Source organism: Streptopelia decaocto, assembly GCF_964273445.1.
Source record: "Streptopelia decaocto genome assembly, chromosome: 13".
Taxonomy (NCBI): Eukaryota; Metazoa; Chordata; class Aves; order Columbiformes; family Columbidae; genus Streptopelia; species Streptopelia decaocto.
In genome coordinates, this window is record NC_138668.1 from 1,619,058 (window position 1) to 1,634,295 (window position 15,238).

At 47.1% G+C, this 15,238-nt stretch overlaps 1 protein-coding gene across 2 annotated transcripts in view; it reads right to left on the minus strand.

Annotated features, from left to right (window-relative positions):
- Positions 1-14,443: 14,443 nt before the first annotated feature.
- CHLSN (cholesin) overlaps positions 14,444-15,238 on the minus strand; it is a 103,717-nt gene continuing 102,922 nt past the window's right edge. For both annotated transcript variants that reach the window (XM_082064624.1, XM_082064625.1), the window contains exon 5: positions 14,444-14,841. In XM_082064624.1, coding sequence (XP_081920750.1) covers positions 14,659-14,841 — 183 coding nt within the window. In that variant the 3' untranslated portion in view covers positions 14,444-14,658. The remainder of the gene's footprint in view (positions 14,842-15,238) is intronic.

Here is a 15,238-nt window from a genome sequence, read left to right on the forward strand (position 1 = left end):
GTACGCCCAGCGGGTTATAGAGGTGGAAGAATCACAGGATGTCAGGGGTTGGAAGGGACCCGGAAAGCTCATCCAGTGCAATCCCCCCATGGAGCAGGAACACCCAGCTGAGGTTACACAGGAAGGTGTCCAGGCGGGTTGGAATGTCTGCACAGAAGGAGACTCCACAACCCCCCTGGGCAGCCTGGGCCAGGCTCTGCCACCCTCACCCCCAGCAAGTTTCTTCTCAAATTTAAGTGGAACCTCTTGTGTTCCACTTTGTACCCATTGCCCCTTGTCCTATCACTGGTTGTCACCAGAAGAGCCTGGCTCCATCCTCCTGACACTCCCCTTTCCATATTGATCCCCAGGAATGAGTCCCCCCTCAGTGTCCTCTTGTCCAGCTCCAGAGCCCCAGCTCCCTCAGCCTTTCCTCACATGGGAGATGCTCCACTCCCTGCAGCATCTTGGTGTATAGTATATGTGTATATAATATGATTCACCAAGGAAGGACATATGAAGGCATTAGAAACCTGGACTCCCACCCATCAGGCCACGGACTGACTGGAGAAGACGCGATCTCAGCTCATACCCAGCCCCCGGCCACCCGTCCCAAACCCACTCGCGCTACAAACAACAGCATCTGCGGCAAAAGCAGGAGATCAGGAGTCTGGATACACGCACTGGCCTCCTTGCTTGGGCAATGGCTTGTGTGAGTGGAGGTGTCTTGGGCTCCGTGCAGAAAGGGAGCAAGCAGAACCATGTCCTCTCACGCCGCAAGAATTACCAAAGGCGAGAGGCAGGGAGATGTCCCTCTGGCACTAAAAATGTCTTTATGATTCCCAAAGAGAAGGGAAAGGAAGGAATCAGCTTCCCCCCCTTGCAGCCCAGGCCGTGCCCTGCCTGCCCAGGACAGGTTACTCATTACCCGCTGGCTGAAGCGACTGTGGAAGAGGCAAATCTGGGCAAAGACAACAGCACCTCAGACGGCCTAGAAAATCATTTTCACCTAAGAGATTCAAGTTAAAAATTAAAACGAAAATCAATTTTTATCCAGAAGTAAATGATCTCTCTGAAAAAGAAGAAATAAATCAAAAGCTCCCCAGCCAGGGCAGGGTCATGTCACGCGTCCCAGGGGAAATTACAAAAGGGAAGCACAGAAAGAAAAGTCCTTACACAGAGTGCCCTGGACTGAACCACCCGTGGATTTGTAGTTGGGAAAGAAAGTAATCGCTTGGGCTGTGGATAATTATTTGGACATTGAGCCCTCCAAACCAGTCACTCTTGGACAGACTAGAGAGCAGAAAGCAAGGTCTACCTCCCCACACCTGCCCTCGGAGCCAGCAATGGGCAGGTGGGCTTAAAATTCAGACTGTGACAATCACCATTTCTGGATGATCCCGCTGTAACTTTGCATAACGAGGGGCCTCGGGAACAGCAACGCTGCTCGAGCCCTCCCTGCTCGTGCAGGAATCAGCAGGAGAGGGATCCTGCAAAATCTCAGGACTACATTTATCGGGTGGGTAAACCTGTTCCCCAAAGCACCATCTGGCCGTTTCGAGAAGCACCATGTCCTTCACCAGCCCGCAGAGCAGCTGCACACAGTTGGGATGTGCTCTCCAAGGCCCTGTCACGCACAGCTGGTGGGCAGCACTAACAAACTCACGTCCCTTCCTGGCTCTTGGAGGTAGGATCCGGTGGGGGCTGCAGGACCCTCATGGGGGGCAGATCCCGTACGGGTGGGCTCGGCAGCACCTTCCCCGCTCCACAGCCGCAGCTTGCAGGCGGCCACAGGAACAAACTAAACCCTCCTCCATTTATTTTTCTTGCAAGCTGTGTTATACATGTTCCCCCAAACGGCCCTTTGAAGCAGCACGAGCTGCCTCAGACCTTTCTCTCCAGCTCACTGACACGTGCCCACAGCCGTGCCAGCCCGGCGCAGCGATGCCGGGGCAGCCCCGGCACCCAAACCCACCACCCAAACGCCTCTGTGCCTTGCACAGCCAAAATGCGGCTGGCCCCAAAACCAGCAAGCACCTTTCAGTTGTTAATCCACGCTCACGATTTGGCTTCCAGGTTGGAGCTGCCTGTCCCAAACTTGTGTCTCGTAACAGAGCCCGGGGGCACCGGCTCTCACCGGGTTTGGAGAGGTTTGGGGTTTTGTGTTCAGAGCTGAAGGGCAGGCACTTGCCAGAGGAAGGTTAAAGTGATTAAATGGTGTTAAGTGGGATACAAACTTCTCCCATCCTGTGCAGATTGTCTTTTCAAAAGCCCCGTCGTATTTCTCGGATCCACGGCAGGGATGCTCGCTCTTCTCCAGCAGCAGCACCTCATCCTTCAGTCGCACGTGAAATGCACTCCAGCTAAAGAAAGGACATTATCCCTGCTTTATAGAAGGAAAATCCAGATGGAGAAGGGAAAAGATTCATTTAAAGGCCACATGAGACAGTGATGGAAACACAAGGAGAATCAGTCGTCACTAACGGGCATATGAAAAAGCGCAACGCAGTAAACGTGCCCCCAGCAGATAATAAAGTAGCTCAATCTATCACAATTTGGGTGTTTTATCACCCATGGAGCACCTGAAACAGGGCTTGCAGTTGAAAATTCCAGGCTGTGGTTTTAAAGCCGTAGCCTCAGCAGCGGCAACGCTGAGGAACAAGCCCATCTCCATTCCAGAGCCATTTAAACAAACCCAGACCTCCCCGGGAAGCATCTCAGGGATTTGCAAACTGTGGGTTTTGGACACGCTATCGTGCCACTGCACTGCATCACGAGCCAGAGGGGCACGCGCTCCTTTTGAGGGTACAGATTAATATTTAATCCAATTAGTAAGTTTAAGTTAAAATTTAGCAGCACTACCTGAGCAGGTTAACAGCATGGACAGTTACCAACCTGCAGGCTTGAAAAAAGATTCCAGCGCCAGCCAACCTCATCTCCCTATTGCTGGAGATTCTTCAGGAACCAGACAGAATCCTCAGAGGTTTGCTCCACAAACCATCAGCCAGTAAAAGTCTAATTAGGTCAGAGACATATGGTCTTGAACCAGTAAAAAAAATTCAGTATCGGTGGCTACAGTGATCTTGACCTCACAAAATGTGGCTGCACTTCAGAAGCTGCTGGCTGAGCACTGAAAGCTGCATCACGTTCAGTCTTCATCGGTGTAACTTTTGCTCTCCCCCAAGCCGGCAAAAAAGGGAAAAAGCAACAGTTTTGCTAATGAAAACTGCTTTTTTGCTTCTATCATATCAACTACGAGCGTGAAGATGATACAAAAGTTCTTTTACGAACAGGCTTTTCCCAGCCATTAAAATAGTCTCGAGCTCCAAAGCACAGGCCTTTCTGAACAAGCGCAGCTACGTCTCATACCCTACTCATACAAAGACATGCACAAGAGCGAAACCGGCAGGATTTAGCCCTAATCTGCAGCGTTATGGCCCTATAACGAGCACAAGGAAGCGTCTTTAAAAAGAGATGGCTTTCTAACTGCTTCTTACAAAAGCCTTTAACACAGACGCTCTTTGGCATGACTCAGGGCTGCGTTTCTAACCCCAGTGTCTCCCGTGCCGCTTACTCTGCCTGTTTGGTTGGGTTGCATCCACATGCTATTGTTTTTTTATCATCAAGCCTGTTTACAGCACAGAGGAACAATATGGGAACAGAAATAAATCTGGGATAAACCCAAAGGAATGAGCCCATTAATGGTATTGCCAGCACGTCCGGCTTGCCGAGCCAGGGCCCGCAGCTGCGCGCTGCCCCGGGGACACGCGCTTCACTGCTCCCTTTGGTTATGGATTTCAAACCTCCATGGTGTTTGACCTACCCATCATCTGCAAACCTAATACCAAACAGTTAAAGCGCCTGCACGCCCTTAAGCTGCCAATTTCATATCTGTGGTACATTGTGAGAGAGAATTATTTTCTAGGACACAAAGGCTGAGGGACTGACTGTCACAACAGTATCACTTTTGGCTTCCTTAAATACAGTAATCACAGTATTTTGAACAGTGGCCTACAGCTACTGAATACTTTTTTGTCTCAAAATAGACACGAGCCTCCTCCCACCTTCTGCCATGAGCTTTTTGGTCACTCTGAGGTTTTGGTGGTTCAGTCCAGTTTCCTCCACTATATCCAGGGAGTGCAGCCCATCTGGTTGCTGAGTCTTCGATCCAAGTGCTACCGGCTTATTCTGTGAAATACAGAGTCAAAAGGACACAAAATGTTAGTGGGGAAGGTTTGAAAGAGGAAGTATTTTCTCTATTTGCATTTACATTTTTAATATAGTCGTGTTGTCTAGAGGCCAGATTTGGGGAATGGAAATCGGGAGCCTAGTTTCTATTTTCAGCACAGCCGCTGATTGCTCTGTGTTGCTGGCAAATCTTTTAATCTCTTTCCCTCTGTTTTTCCCTTCTGTAATAAAGGGATGATCAGACGTCCCCAGCTATGCCTTGTGTGGCAGCATCCTCCGATGAAACACGGCAAGGACAAAGTATTAATAATCATTTCATATAGGAAAGCCAAGGGGTCGCAGCTATTTAAGCACAGTTTAGCTATTCCGTGCTCCTTTATGCAAGCACTATGCCTTGACGGTAAGGGAAGTTATATGTTAGCATGGAATGGAAAAGTAGGCCCTTCAGGGCACAAAAATAACCATATCCAGAGCACCGCTGAATAAATACAATATCAAGATGAAATCACTCCAAATACCAAACAAATTGAAAGGCAAGGAGATACTAAAGAGGAAAACCAAAGTGATCCAGCCTTCCTCCCGGCTGGCGTCCGACCGCCCGCAGCACAGCAGCGCGGACCTGGAGCACCCATGGGCATGTTACAAGTGGCTCCATAATGGTTAAGTGCTCCCAGTCCTCCATTTCTCTTCCTGAGGAGATGTCAGGGAGGTGGGTACAGGACTGAGCTCCCTAATTGCGATATAGCAAAGCACGTGCTCGATCTCGCGTGGAATTGACCCTGCAGATGATCCCATCGGCCCGTGGCTGCATCCTCCCGGGATCCTCATCGCCACTGGTCCTTCCCTCTCACAGAACTACCCCGCGGCTCCCTCTGTGTCCCACCGGGTACCAAACCGCTTTCTGGGCTGCTCTGCAAAGCCGCTGCTGTTCACATCCCTGTGTGTTGGTCACAGCTGGGCTACGGTTCCCTGGGATCCGCTGGATCCTCTCAGCCCCTGCCTGCTGCACCTCTGGCCAGATGTTACCCTCTCCTCCCGCCCACTGCCCGTCACTTGTGTGAACGCCCTCTCTCGTACAAATGATCTCTGACACTGCCGCCAGGACCAGGAGACGAGCAGATCCCCACTGTTCCTGTCATCTAAGCCACCTTTGCTCATTTTATTTACATGAGCAGCTGCGCTGGCAGATTTTGGGGAGGATTTGGGGGTTCTTGGAGATGACGGTGTGCAGCAGAGGTCTGGACCACCACAGCCGCACAGGGGTGTGTCTTCAAACCTTCAGCCTCCTCCTGTCTATTCCTTCAGTCCAGTTATTAAAATAACTTCAAAAAATCCAGCATTGCATGACGTTGTGCAACAGTGGAGCTGCTCATCCTTTGCAGAGCCTCTCGGATCACGCTGAAATAACGTACATATGCTTTTGGGGCAGAGACGAGCATTTATTTTAAGAGGTGCTTTAGGATCAAGACAGTCCCCACTAGCTCGTCACATCGACTATTCAGGCTTATCGGCCCACAAGTGACCTTTCAGATTCTTAAGACTTGGATTACGAAGGGTTTTATATACTAAGCCTAATGACTTGAATTATAGCCTTAGCATGCTGACAATCAGGAACAGGACCATAAGCATTTTACTTTCTTCTATCCACAAAACAGCTTGGGCCGGATTTTGAATCCATTTCAAGGGTATGTCAAGCTGGTGCCCACCATAATCATCTAGTTGAACCACAGAATCAGATGGCCGAGGTAAAGGTCACGTCTGAGCGAAATTGCAAGATTTTCCAGATAAGCCAGCTGAGACATCTGTCTGCCTTCCTCCAAGACAATTATTTTATCATTTTCAAATATTAAAAAAATCACTCTGAAATGCTACAGCACATTTTAATCCACGGGGCTGCAGCAGCAGGACACGGTATTTTGTCCTTTCCAAACCTCTGCAGCAAAAAGTTTCATGGGACAGATAATGATCTTCCTGTCGGCAGCTGAACTGGAAACACCTTTCGGTTCCCAGGATAAAAACAACAAAACCCAAGTATCAGCAGCTTATACGGCCCCTGACAGCAAGGCACGCGTGCTGTAGTCACCGTTTTCAATCAGCGTTTACACAGTTCAATGTCACGGTGAAATTTGCGTCTTGTCTAAAATGCCTGAAGCCCCTGTTCTCCATTCCCTGCGCTGGGTTCCCTTTGCCAGCCCGAGTCCACCGAGCATCCTCGGAAACATTCCTGCAGATGATTCCAACCACCAGTGGCTCGCAGCCATAGAGCAGGTCAAAAGTTTAATGTGCCCATTAAAGCAATTTTATGAGGGATACAAGACCCACAGCCACGGCGATGATGCAAATAAAGGTTGACTGATCCATCCTGCTGGCTGAACCGCGGTTCGTTTAACGAGGAAGGGGAAGGCGGGCACGAGCAGAGCAGAAAAGCAGGCGGGACGTGCTGTTTGCAGAGGACGGGGTTGTCACATCCCGCCGAGCAGGAACCATCTGGGACTCCTGCAGGGAACAGCACAAACCCAGACTCACCTGCCACGGTTTCACCGGGACCCCTCCAAAACCAAACCCAATCTCAGACCTCAGACACTCGGCTGCTCTGTGTTAACGGGGCGATTCAACAAGAGGCAGGATTTTCTCCTTAAACAACGTGGAAGATGTACTCTTGATCTCTCTGCGGTCAGGTTTTTTCCTCCCTTTGTCCAGAAACAGCTGAAATAATAAAAAAAAGGATTTAGAAAACAAAGGGGAAACCCCTTTTAAAAAATAAAATAATGAAAACCCCACAATGACTGTTTCCTAGGACTGAACCGATCTCTGGAAATCATTGTCAAGTTCACTGTAGTTTTCCTGCCACATACTGTGCGCATACGTTTGGCTGTTCAAAAGAAAAGTAATATAAGGCGATATAATAAAGAGCAGCGAGCTGTTTCATGCCATATTGCTGCACAGGTGATCATTTTGGACGAGTTTTATTTAAATATCAGAGACTCAGAAGGTAAATAGCTAAACCCGGCCTATTTTGAAATAAGAGTGAACTGCTGCATTTCCTAACTTTGAAGAGCTGTTTTCCTGCCAATTCAGTCAGCTGCACTTTTCCATGTAGCAGTTCAAGTGCGTTATAATCTGCTTGTACAGGAAGGAAAGGAGGATGCTGGTGCAATATTAATAATGTAGCTGTCTGTTCACTGCTGATTTTCCATCTCTGAGATTAAAAATCACATTAAAAGCACTGGAAATTAAATTATCGAAAAGGTTTTCTTCTTTTTGACAGCAAAAATACCTGACAACAGACGGAGTTCTGATGGAGGTGTGTGCCCTATGCAAACTACGAGGAGACTGTCGTTTCTAAGAGCAGCTTTTCACTGTCCCCTCACCCCAAGTGACACTGTCCCCTCACAGCCAAGTGTACAAAGGCGAGGTGGTCTCATTAGCAACTCAGTAATTTGGCCATAGGTGTTCATTAAATGAAGGGACAGCCTACAGGACGATCCTCCTGAAGGTGACACTGCCCAAGGAGGAAGGGAAGGGAAATGCACAGGTGATGCTGGAAAGCGGCAACATGTATTACAGCAGCCAAACGAAAGGCAGATGCTCACGGGCGTTACCAGAGCACTGACGGCCTTCAGTCTGAAGGTTTCTTTTTAGTCATCTAAGGCAGTTTTAAAAGTGCTTAAACAACCTCTGCCATCTCCCTTGGTTTCCGCAGGTCATACACCACCTGGAATGAAGCTCGGACGGGCATCATCTCTTCCAAACAACAGCACGTTGTATGTTCAGATGTAAGGTTGGAATTCGCTGGATGGGACATGTCAGGGAAGAGCTGATGGAGATGGAAATCCAGAGCCATCCTGAAGGAAACTGGGGTGAATTTTAAGGATAATTCGGTTCTTTTGACTACAATATATCAAGACCTTTAAATCCACAATACTTTCTGCTCTCCAAGCTGAAGCGGCAAGCACCAGAAACCACTTATTCACAAAAAGATGGATCGTGGAAGCAGCTTGTTGAGTGCTCAGAGACTGCGTGAGTAGAGCTGAGGACCCAGGAGGAAGCATGAGGACCATCTCCCCATGAACACTCCTGCTTACACAGGCACTGCGAGCTTCCAAAACATTTTGGTAAGGGTTAGCAAGTAACAGCTGTGCTGACCTGAAAGGCTTCAACGCCTACGAAGAGACGACAGAGACAGGCAGAGCTGTGCAGTCAAACTGGAAATAAGTGTTGCCTTTGACAGTTCTCAAAGCTGCCACTCCAAAGGAGAATTTGGCTTGGACATGGGGTGCAGCTCCGTCACCGGCAGCACCGCGTGTTGAGCGTGATCAGAAGGAGAAGAAGGTGATTTGCAGGAAAAAAAGGAAAACTTGAGTGTTACAATCATTTGAAATTAATTCTTTAACAGAAACCAAAGCAGGTGTTTCCTTCCCGGAAGTGACCTGCAGGGAGGTGAGGGGTGAAAACACATCGCATTTCTGGACCGAGTTTCAAGTCCATCCGCAATTACTTCAACAGCTTCTCCATTACCTGTTTTATTGCAATAAGCAGCAATGTGGCCAAGGGACTGCAGCACCCAGAGGGTCTGCAGGCCGCTCTGGATACGTGGATATTTATGTTACAGTAACACAATCACCACAAAAAGGGACTAGAAGCCCTTCGTGGGGCTGAGATGTCACCAGTGCAGTAAACTGGTTTGGTGCTGCTGCCGAACCGGCTCAGACACTGGAATTTCACCCCGGTCTCACCTGCTCAACGTCAGCAGCTGGTGCACGGCGCCCGGCTACAACCAGCCCTGGTGTCCCAGCTGCTTTGTCCTCAGCACTAACCACAAGAAGAGTTCAGAGGAGCTCCGTGTTTATTCTTGTCAGCAGATCATAGCGCCCCACTGAACAAGGACAAAAGATTTCCTTATGTAATAGGGATACTATTTGTTATTTTTAACCTTATGGCAGCCAGGATCTGTGCCAGGTGGCACTTTGCCTTAACCAGGCCGCTTCAGGAGGTTGCATTCCCCGCTGTCATCCTTGCCCTCGGGTATGTGATGCCCATACATGGTTTCTTGGCTGTCTGTCCTCGTGTCTATCTGCCAGCATGTATTTGTGACAGCTCACGGAAATACCGCTCTGATTTAACAAGGTAACTCAGGGTGCTGGTCCGTCCTTCCCAAGATCCTGCAAGAGCTTCTGCTTCTAACAAAGGGAACGTTCTCTGTGAAATCCATAAAGTCTATTTACACATATCTGTGCTACCAGAGAAACACTATTGCTGCAGCTTAAGCTTTTGATATGCACAAATAGCTTTAAAACAGTTTGCTCGGTCAAATTAAGCCCATAGAAAGCAGACAAACAAAACGGTCGCAAGCCCGAGCGGCTGCAGACAGAAGGTGTTAAGCTGGGGGCCGAGCATCCAAGCAGCCGAGATCCCGCAGCCCCACGGAAAACGCTGCTCTCGCTTGGCAAATTCCATAAGCAGCATCATTGTACCGGATTCGGGCAATTTCATGGAGCTTAGGAAAGCCTGGCTGATACAAAGGGCGCTGCCAAAGGCTCTTGTAGCTCTAGAGCGGTACAGGGAAACACGGTGTCACATCCTTCTTTGGGTCCAAAGGAGCTCACCAGCAAATGGGGATTTTCACGGTGCTGTAGCCGGGTCTTGCTATTTATAAGCAAATGAGAGTGACAGATCCTGTGTCCCACGGCTGACGATTTTATAATATACAAGTGGGACCATGAGAAGAATAAATGTAAGCTGGCGCAGCAAAGGGCTGCACGACATTTCAATTAGCAGCAAACCTTTAAACAAATCTGAACAACTAAAGCTAACAGGAAATGTAATTCCAGCTTCCTATGAACAGAAGGGCATCTGGTCACCTTTAACTGTGCGCTCACATCATGTAGGGGTTTTTGCTTCTTTGTTTCTAACACAACACCCCTCCATCCCGTCCCCAGGCCGGACGCATAGAGGTAGAATTTGAATTCTTCTGGCCATTTATACACACGTGGCATTTCTTGACCTTTAAGCATTTGATTTTGAAAGCCATTTAACTTCTCGACGTAGGTGTTTTTGTGGGTTTTGTTGGGGAATGCCAACAATTTTCTGCATGTAGGGGGAAAAGCCGACTCAGTGAGGGCAGCTGTGTGACTGCTGCTGTTTGTATGTGAAGGGCCCTCCCTGTGTCCGAAACTCCACTGTGACTTTCTTAGCAGCACAAGCTTCTTATTCAGCTTTGTTGTGACACAGAAAGATAAACCACTGTTTTGCTTTGCCCTTCCCCCACCGTTCAGTTACCCATTAGTTTGGGTTGGTTGGTATTCGCTGTTTCTGGTAGCGAAAACCAAAACAAAACCAAAAATATATTTGACTGTATGAAGTTGTTGACTCTGTATGTTCTTATGAAGAATTTTATATAGAACGTAATTATAAATCACTGCCAAAACGAGCTTGTCCTGCGAAGGCAAGGACATTTAATTGTGTCCTTGTATGACTGGAATCACTGTAAACAACTAATATTCCTATTTGCGGGGACAGAAATAACCGGCTCATTCAGCTGTACAGAAAGGGAGACATAAAAGGAAACCAGAGGCTAAACCAGAATAAACCCACTGGAAAGTTTTATGTCAACACAACTGGGTGTAAATTAAGTAACATCAATTCAGTATTTTGACTGTAAATGAATCAGAACATTAAAACGCGGTTGAAAGGGAATATTTGTGATGAAACATCTCTGACCAGTTTCTACACCAAACAAACAGGAGAGTTCCTGCTTATTCCTCCTGCGCAGGATCAAACCCGCACAGCACAGGTATTCTCTGTGTTACCACTTTGCAGACCTACATTTTGAGAAAAAGAATAGCACAGAACTGCCAGGAAAACACTGAATAACCCACTTATCAGTTATACCCAACATAACCACATAATGAGGGGTTACATCGCACTACATACGCGTGAAGGAGTACAATTAAACGTACACTTATGTTTTCTAATTTTCAAAGCACTTGGTTTTGCAACTTAAATCTCTTTTATGATTATTTTTCTGACACTGATTTGCAGAAATGTGAGTAGATTTTAACTCAGCCTTAGTGGCAGAAGTTTAAAAAAATAAATCCCCAAGCTCAAAGCAAAGCAATGTACTTCAGAGCTATTGGAAATGATGGAGATGAGTCAGGAGTCGCCCTGCTCTAAAATGACCAGAACCACAGCTGAGCTGTTCTGCACTGAGGAAATAACCCACACATTCAGTAAGTGCCGCACGCCCCTTCCAACTAACAACAGAGAATTCATTTACCCTGCAATTTTACAACAGCGATAACAAATTAAAACTGTGGGCACACAGCGGAGAACCAAGAAGATACACAATCCACAGCAAGCAGCAGCCAGATTAAAAGGAACTTTGTACATTGTCAAATTTTGAGTAATTAGTACTTCCATTAGAGGCAGAGTTCCAGCTTTAAGCAATTCTAAGTAATTAACGTGCCTTTATTTTGCCCAGAAGTCCTGACTTCAGCATTCTCTCAGGATACGGATTCCTCCAGCCAGAGCTACACAATACAGATTAACTCGACTAGAAGACAATTAGAGCAGGCAGACGAGATGTAATTTGTCAGTCTGCACACACTGGTACTTCCAGCCTTGGATGCAGCTTTTATTAACACGGTAGACTGATTTAAATGGATGCACAGATACAACTCTGTCCTATCTGTGTCCATTTGTCTGTCTGAGCTACACGCTGCTGCTGAGATTTACAAATTCTACGTGACCAAATGACAAAGTGAACAAAGTGCCTGAATGTGTTTTCCTGCACAGCTTCGACCAGCTACAGGAATTCAATAACTGATTATACACTCCACAATTTAAAAGACATCATTTAAAATACATGACGGAGGAAATCTTGCTCTACTTAATCATCACGCAATGTAAATCTCTAGATTAAAGCTGAGCAGGAAGCAGCAGCCGGCCTGCTGGCCAGCATATGGAGAAGACAGCGTTTGACTGCCAGAGCTGTCACTGCATTTGCACACTGTGTTGGGTGAGCTGCCTGGGTCCCCACAATCTTGTCTTTAAAATAGGCCCAGCAATACATGTCTCTCAAAAAACGTGCGTGTTTTTGCATTTCATGGGCCACTGAAGATGACCTGCTTGCCAACCAGCCGAAGATTCTTTAAGAAACGGGGCGAAGTAAAAAAGCACTATGACATCAAGTATAAGACAACACTTAAAACACTTCCTGTTGAGCTTTGAAAACCAAGACATACACAGCGCCAATGCAAAGGGGAACTTTTTCGAGCCTTTTACCCCATTTCCAGACAGCACTGACAATGCCGCAGACCGAGGCACACGTGGCAGAACACGGCATACTTTTCTTTCTCTACCAAACACAACCGCAGCAACAATTACCTCACTTTTTAGCTGCAAGAAGCGGAGGCCAGAGCCCGGTGTCCTTCAGCCAGCAATGGGCGCCGCAGGAGAGCTGGAGCCGCAGCTTTGGGAGCGCGGAGCAGGACCTGACTCGTGGGACGTGTCACTGCACTGGGGAGAGCCTCCCAACGCTACTGTTCACATGGACTCCAGATTGGCAGGCCTTATGTGCCTTTAATATCAACAGATATAAAAAGAAACACGACATTCTTGATCTACGGAGTCTCCCTTCGCACAGATTTGTCGAGATTTGCACGTGGTCAGAAGCAACGTTCAAGAAGGGCAAATCTTGCCAAATCTGTTGAAATCAATTCACGTCTTCTGGCCTGGACCTTACCTTGATGATCTTTTTTACAAGTCTTTTCCAAAATATGGTTGCGATGTGCTCGTGCTTTTAAGCTACGAGCTATATGGAGTGACAGTGAGGACCCGCGGTTTTGTGTGACAGAAACCAAAAGTGGCAATTTTCAAGTATCTTGAGGGAGAACACAGTTTCTTCTCTGACACCCAAAGCACAATCGTAAAGTCACACAAAAACCCCAGACAAAACATTGAAAACTTCACCCCTGAGAAATGAGTATTTTTCCTGATGGAAAGAAAAAAGTATCAGCTTCTGCTCAGTAGTTTTTCCCAGCTGCATATTCTCAGACACAAAAGATAAGATCCAATGATCTCATACACGTTCGCTACATGTCGGTATCGCTCCTTTGGGCCTCAGAAAGGCTCTGACACTGGTTGCACCCTCTGCATCGACCGTCGCTCCATGGTGAGGAACCATCAGCAGCTCAATGGAGAGACCGGCCATGGCTGCCGAGTTCTGCTCACCGCCAGGTTAAATTCCATCACAGGAGCAGCGCGTGCTGGTCTCTAGTCTCTTTTTTGGCTGAAAACATCATCTTGAAGAAGTCAGAAAGCATACGTTATTTGTTACTAGTAATATATTTCATACTTGTAAAGATTTGTGGTAATCCACGGCTGTGAAGGCTGTCGAATCCACTCAAATGCTGCTTATTGAAAAATGAGGCCTGCATATCCATAGCTGCTCCCTCTTTCACCCATCCAAATTAAAGCCGTAATTCCCAAAGACGGCCACTCTTCTAAAACACTACACATTTCATATAGTTGTTATTAATAAAGTATGAACAATGTTTGCAGAAACATTAAAGAATCAGGTCAAGAACGCTATCTGAATACAAGTGTTATTAAATAAGCCAATCATCCGACTTTTGAGTAATTAATGTCCTTGGTTTTTACTTGAAAGACTCATTTTCAGCATGTTCACAGGAGACCAATGTCCCACGTCAAAGCGGAGGAACACAATTAACTCTTTTGTGTGCCAATTACAAGAGAAAGATGAAAACGCACTGTTGGCAGGCTAGATACAAAACACTGCAGCACGGGGGAAGTTTAGGCACAGTGAGACTGTTTCACTACATATAGTCAAAGGATTTAATCTGTTCCCATCTGTGCATTATCTGAATATCTAAACAATTGCCATAATGCATTTGCAAGCTTCAAAATATGAAAGGGAGCCTAACAAAGCTGATGGTATCTCAGGATCGCCATGTGAAGTGCTAATAAGCAACTGAGTTATACAACCCGTGTTCAACAGACTGAAAATGATCTTTCCCAAATCCGAGTGACAGGTTTCTGAAGCCGAAAGTGCTAGATTGCAGCTGGCTGGGCCCGCTCCGCTGCGCGCTCACTGAAACGCCGCCCTGCCAAACACCCTCCAAGGCCTTTGGTTGGTTCCTTTGCTCTTCTTATTAAGAACTGCAAAGCTCTTATCTAACAGTAATTACAGGCGGAGGTGGAGAAAAACTAACGAGAAAGAGAGGTTTATTTTTCTAAAGATATGCAGTGAGGCTGCTTTTAATGGCATGTTTATGGACCAAATCGGTTATTTTTATTTCATCACCTCAAAACATGATAAATATTTGCAACTGGAAAAAAATTATGAGTATAAAATGTGAACACTCACTATCAGGATTCTTACTGTAAAATATGTCTTTACAACCAATTTATAGTCTCTGTGTACAACATCATCTCTTTCTCTCCACGCGCCACCAGGACACAAAGCCCCTCTCAGGACAGCAGCTGCAGAACCTGTCGTATGCGCTCGCACTTCTCCAACAGCTTTGGGTCTTGTGCATCGGAACCATCCAACTCCTTCATAAAAGCTTCGGCTTTCTGCACAGTGAGGTCTCGCGCGCTGCCTTGAAGCCCTTGCAGATAATCCAGTAAAATGGTGAAATACTCGTCCGGAACCTTTAAAGTCAAAAACAAGGATGGGGAAAACAAACAAACAACAACAAGCTTTATTTTCTTCTGTCTCAACACTCATTGGCAATCATGTCAAGCCATCACCTGGGAGATAATGAGGAGAACTGCCTGGGTTTTGCGGCTGGCAATGAACGGCTCCGAGCGGGAGCGTTTCCTCAGCTGCCGGAGGATGGACGGGTGGTGGGAACAGGGGACTGGGATGTGCTCAGATGGGCAAAGCGGCTGAGAGGAAATCCCAAGCAGATGTGGAAATGCTGATCGGCAAATGCAAACGCTCGGGGAGCTCAAGGCTCTGAGGGTTCGGGGAAGACAAAATCAAAAACCCCACCAAAACACACCAGCATAACCTGCTTTTGGAAACGTGTGTGCAAACCTCATGGAA